This window comes from Chrysochloris asiatica, unplaced genomic scaffold (assembly GCF_000296735.1).
Source record: "Chrysochloris asiatica unplaced genomic scaffold, ChrAsi1.0 scaffold00128, whole genome shotgun sequence".
Lineage (NCBI taxonomy): Eukaryota > Metazoa > Chordata > Mammalia > Afrosoricida > Chrysochloridae > Chrysochloris > Chrysochloris asiatica.
The window spans coordinates 9,653,871-9,658,404 of NW_006408646.1; the positions used below are offsets into that span (position 1 = coordinate 9,653,871).

The 4,534-nt window shown below is 35.6% G+C and overlaps 1 protein-coding gene across 1 annotated transcript in view; it reads right to left on the reverse strand.

Annotated features, from left to right (window-relative positions):
* LOC102822219 (low affinity sodium-glucose cotransporter-like) overlaps window positions 1-4,534 on the reverse strand; it is an 83,063-nt gene that overhangs the window by 48,648 nt on the left and 29,881 nt on the right. Inside the window, exon 7 of the mRNA XM_006869291.1 lies at window positions 1,940-2,020. Within this exon, the coding sequence (XP_006869353.1) occupies window positions 1,940-2,020 (81 nt within the window). The remainder of the gene's footprint in view (window positions 1-1,939; window positions 2,021-4,534) is intronic.

Here is a 4,534-nt window from a genome sequence, read left to right on the forward strand (position 1 = left end):
TTTGTTTTCCTTGACCTTTCTGTCAATCATTTGGAGGTATCTAAGTAACATTCCCTAGAATCCTTCAATATCACAAGTCAAGGCTTGAATTTTTCCTTCAGTTCCCTCAGCTTGAGAATTGCTGAGTGTGTTCTTCCTTTTTGGTTTTCACATCATTATGATCAACTCTACTTTGAGGACGTATTTCTTCCCCAGTTGTATTTTGAGTGACTTCCAATCTGAGGGCTCATCTTTTGACACTATATCTGATAATATTCTGGTGCTATTAATAAGGTTTTCATCTTCTGGCACTATCTCTGACAAAATTCCACTGCTATTTATAAGATTTTCAATGGCTAAACATTCAGAAGTAGTCTGCCTCTTCTTCTTCCTAGTCTCTCTTAATCTTGAAGCTCTGTTGAAACTTGTCCACCATGGGTTTTCCTGCTGGTATTTAAAATACCGATGGCATTGCTTCTAGCATCACAGCAACACACAAGTCACTAAAGTATGACAAACTGACAGAAGATTGGTGGAAAGACTTTATACCTATGAATTGGAAGTCTTTTTATAGTGAAAATATCAATACTATTGCAAAAATGCAGAACACCAACCATTCCTCCCACAGCACTCTTTACTTCTCTTTTGGTTTTGATAATTTATTGCAGTGGTCACACACTACTCAGACATCATACTCAGAGTTATGGGATTTAATAGGGAAGATAACAGGCTACAGTTTGTGGTCAGAAATGCTCAGGTCACTGGTCTAGTCAGCTTCTGACGAATGCCCATAGGGCACACCACTCCACCATAAGCCTCAGCCTGAAGTCACTCAGCTCTAGCTCTGTGGATCAGCAAACCTAGCTCCTCCACTTAAGTGCCTGGAGGCACCTCACTCTAAAAGTAAGCTTCCTGCCCAAAATCATTCAGCTTTACTTGTTCCATAGACTGGGAAGTCTACTGCTCTGTCTCATGCTCTGGTTCTTGGTTCTGGTGCCGCAGCTTTGCTGCTACTCCTCCAGTGTTACAGGTTTTTGTCCCTGGGTTGAGGAGGTCCAAAGGACACACTTCACTCCTGGCTCTTCTTTGACAGTTGAGATTTCCACTCCTGCTTCTGAGAAGGCTCATTTTATAACCATACTAGTGTTTCAAAAATTTACATTTACAATGAACTCTGCTAACATCCACAGTTGAATCATGTCATCCTATCTTCTCCTACCTTCTCTTACCCAGATCCAATAGGTCACAAACTATAGAAGAGACATTAAATATTTCACTATACCACAACCACCTAAAATGATTTACAAATACGATGTAATCCCAATACAAATACCAAGAACATTACTTACTGAAATGGAAAATGAATGATCAGCTTTATATGGAAAGGGAAGAAGTCCCATATAGCCAAAGCAATATTGGAGAAGAACAAAGTAGGAGGCCTCATACTCCCCAATATAAAAACATCCTGTACAATTTCTGCATTCAAAACAACCTGATATTGGTTCATTCATAGAAACATAAAGTTGTTGCAATTCCAGAAAACAATCCATTCATTTTTTAACAACTGATTTTTGACAAGAAGTCAAAATCCATTCAATGGGGGAAGAAACAGTTTTTTTAAAAAAATAAATGATGCTGGCAAAATTGGATATTCACTAGCAGAAAAATGAAACAGGACCTATTCATCATACCATATACACAAACTAACTCAAAATGGTTCAAAGGCCTAAATGTTAACCCGATTCTAATCTGGGCCCCATTTTTCTCACGCTGAGATAGAAGAGCAAGAGTGGAATCAGAAGAGTTTCAATGATAGGAATTATATAAATCGTTGGAAAATGAAACCAGATGGAACTGGAAGACAGTGAGTAAAGAGATAGACTGAGCAGAAAAATCATCTCATGATTCCCAGCCTAGAGCACTGCTTTCACAATGCTATCGTATGTCTTAATCTACTTACCAAACCCCATGAGAATAAAGGAGCCTATGAGCATGATGAAGGTCTGGAGGGTATCTGTGTAAATCACTGAGGCCAAGCCCCCTGTGGAGAAAAAGAAAAGAACCAGGGCATTTATCCAGGTGCACTCATTCTTTTGTCTTCACCTCTGGAGTCTCCTCTAACCAAACCTTAGAGGTGACCCAGCATAAAACATATCAAAAGCTCCTGAATCACAAGCTTGTCTAAGCATCATTATCTCATTAGCATTTGTGCCTCACATTGATTCTCTTCATTGCCTTGACCTGACAAAAAATTCCACCTTTGGTGACTTTTTGAATAATGAGTAGGGAAAGGCAAACATTTAATGTTATGGAAGTTCCCTCTAACTTACTTTAGTTAGTGCAGTGTACAAGAACTAAAAATATCTAGCTAAGCAATGACTTAGCAAGAAAATTAATGGAAGTGTGAAATATTCAGCAAAGTGATGGGGTATAAGATCAACTTAACAAAAATTAGTCAGATTCCTTTATGGTAAGAAAGAACTCTGAAAAGGAAATCAACAAAACAATACCATTTACAATAACCACTCAAAAGATTAATTACTTAGAAATAGATCTAACCAGAGAAACAAAAGACCTATTCAAAGAAAACTACAAAACACTACTTTTAGAAACCAAAATAGACCTATGAAGGGGCTTCAAAAAGTTCATGGAAAATTTTTACTATCTCTTAATTCCATTTTTCCAAGAACTTTTTGAACTTCTCATATATAAATTGTCCCATGATACTAGTTTTAATATTGAAAATGTGTCAGAATTCTCATTATTTCCATTTTGTTTGTTCCGTTTCCATTAGTATAGGTTTCCATCTCTTCCTTGCCTTCTCACCTTTGTTTCTGTTGACTGTTTGGTCTCAAATATGATTGTTTAAGAGACCACATTACTTAAGAATGTCATAAACCATTGTTTGGCTGAAAGATGACCTCCAGAAATAGCTTCGATTTCTGGATAATCTTTGGGGACTCCTCTAGTTTATATTAGTCCATTAGGTCTGGTATCTTTTTGTAATTTGAATTTTGTTGCACGTTTTTCTCCTGTTCTATTTGGGACATTGTATTGTGTTCCTGGTTGGAACGATTAGGAATGGTAGCTGGGCACCATTTAGTTCTTCTGGTCTCAAGTTAGAAGAGACTGTGGTTCATGTGAACGAGAATCTTCTTTAAGTGTTTTGCTCCAGATGAGTACAAATCAACATTTGTATCTTATATAGCCACTGGAAAACTTTTAAGACTTCAGATGCTACTCACCAAACTAGGATGTAGAACATATCTATGAACTATGCTATACCAATTGACTAAGTTGTCCCATTAGACAATGACCTTTTAAATTATTAAATCAATCCTATAAGTTGCTTGAATAAGTCTAGGAAGTTTCTGTTTTATTACATATATAGATATATATGAAGCACACATAAACATATATGTACCTATATCTACAGATAAACCTATATAAGCACATGCATTTACTGTGTGTGCCTTCCTCTCCAGTATCTACCTATATAAGCACATACATATTTTTTGCTTGCTATTGCTGTTGCTATAAAATTGTGTATATTATATAACGTTTCTTGAAAATTCCCCCTTTTTATGTGTAATTCTTAGGGTCTTCATTTACCTTGGTCAAGTTGTGTGGGCTTTATCCTTATTTGATATTTTTTTTTTCCATTACCTCAAATGACAAGTGATTCCACCTGTCCTCTCCTTTTCCCTTCCATCCCTGGTAACCATTAAAGAATGTTGTATTCTCTCTGTGTATCTATTCTTGACTTTTTACAATAGTGGGGCTATGCAATATTTGTCCTTTTGTGATTGATTTACTTCACTCAGCATAATGTCCTCCAGATTCATCCATGTTGTAAGATCCTCTTTATTTCAGTTGATTCTGTTGTAATGTGATCCATTTCACTTCTCAGTTTTCACCTTCTCATTTTCATGCTTTACCCATTTGACCAGTGGTTTGTGAATTCTATTAATCATCTCAAAGAACCAACTGATTAATTCTATTGGTTTTCTGTTTTATTAATTCTATTGGTTTTCTGTTTTCTATTTCATTTATTTCTGCTCTTATCATTATTATTTCCTTTCTTCTGGTAACTGTGATCTTCTTTTGCTGTCCTTTTTATGTTTGTTCAAGTTGTCAGGTTAAGTTATCGAGTTTGGACCTGTCTTCTTTTTTGATGTGTATGTTTATTGTTATCAGTTTTTCTCTGAACACTGTTTTTGCTGTGTTCCAGAGGTTTTGGTATGCTGTGCTTTCATTCTTACTTGATTATAATAATTTAAAAATTTGGTAGAATTCTTTAATGTCATCATTTAAAATTTCTTCTATTACCCAAAAGCTTTTTCAGTAAGGTGTTGAAACAAAAGACCTATTCATGTATTTAATATTTTCCTTTTTTTTTTTTTCTGCTTTTGATCTTTTTATAGTACTGTTGGTGAACATTGACCAACATTTGTTTTTGGCACAGTGACTGTGTGTTCCTTCCATATTCTTTTGATGCTTTTTGCATCATTCAATATTTTGCTTATAGAGACCTTCAATATTGCAAATCAAGGCT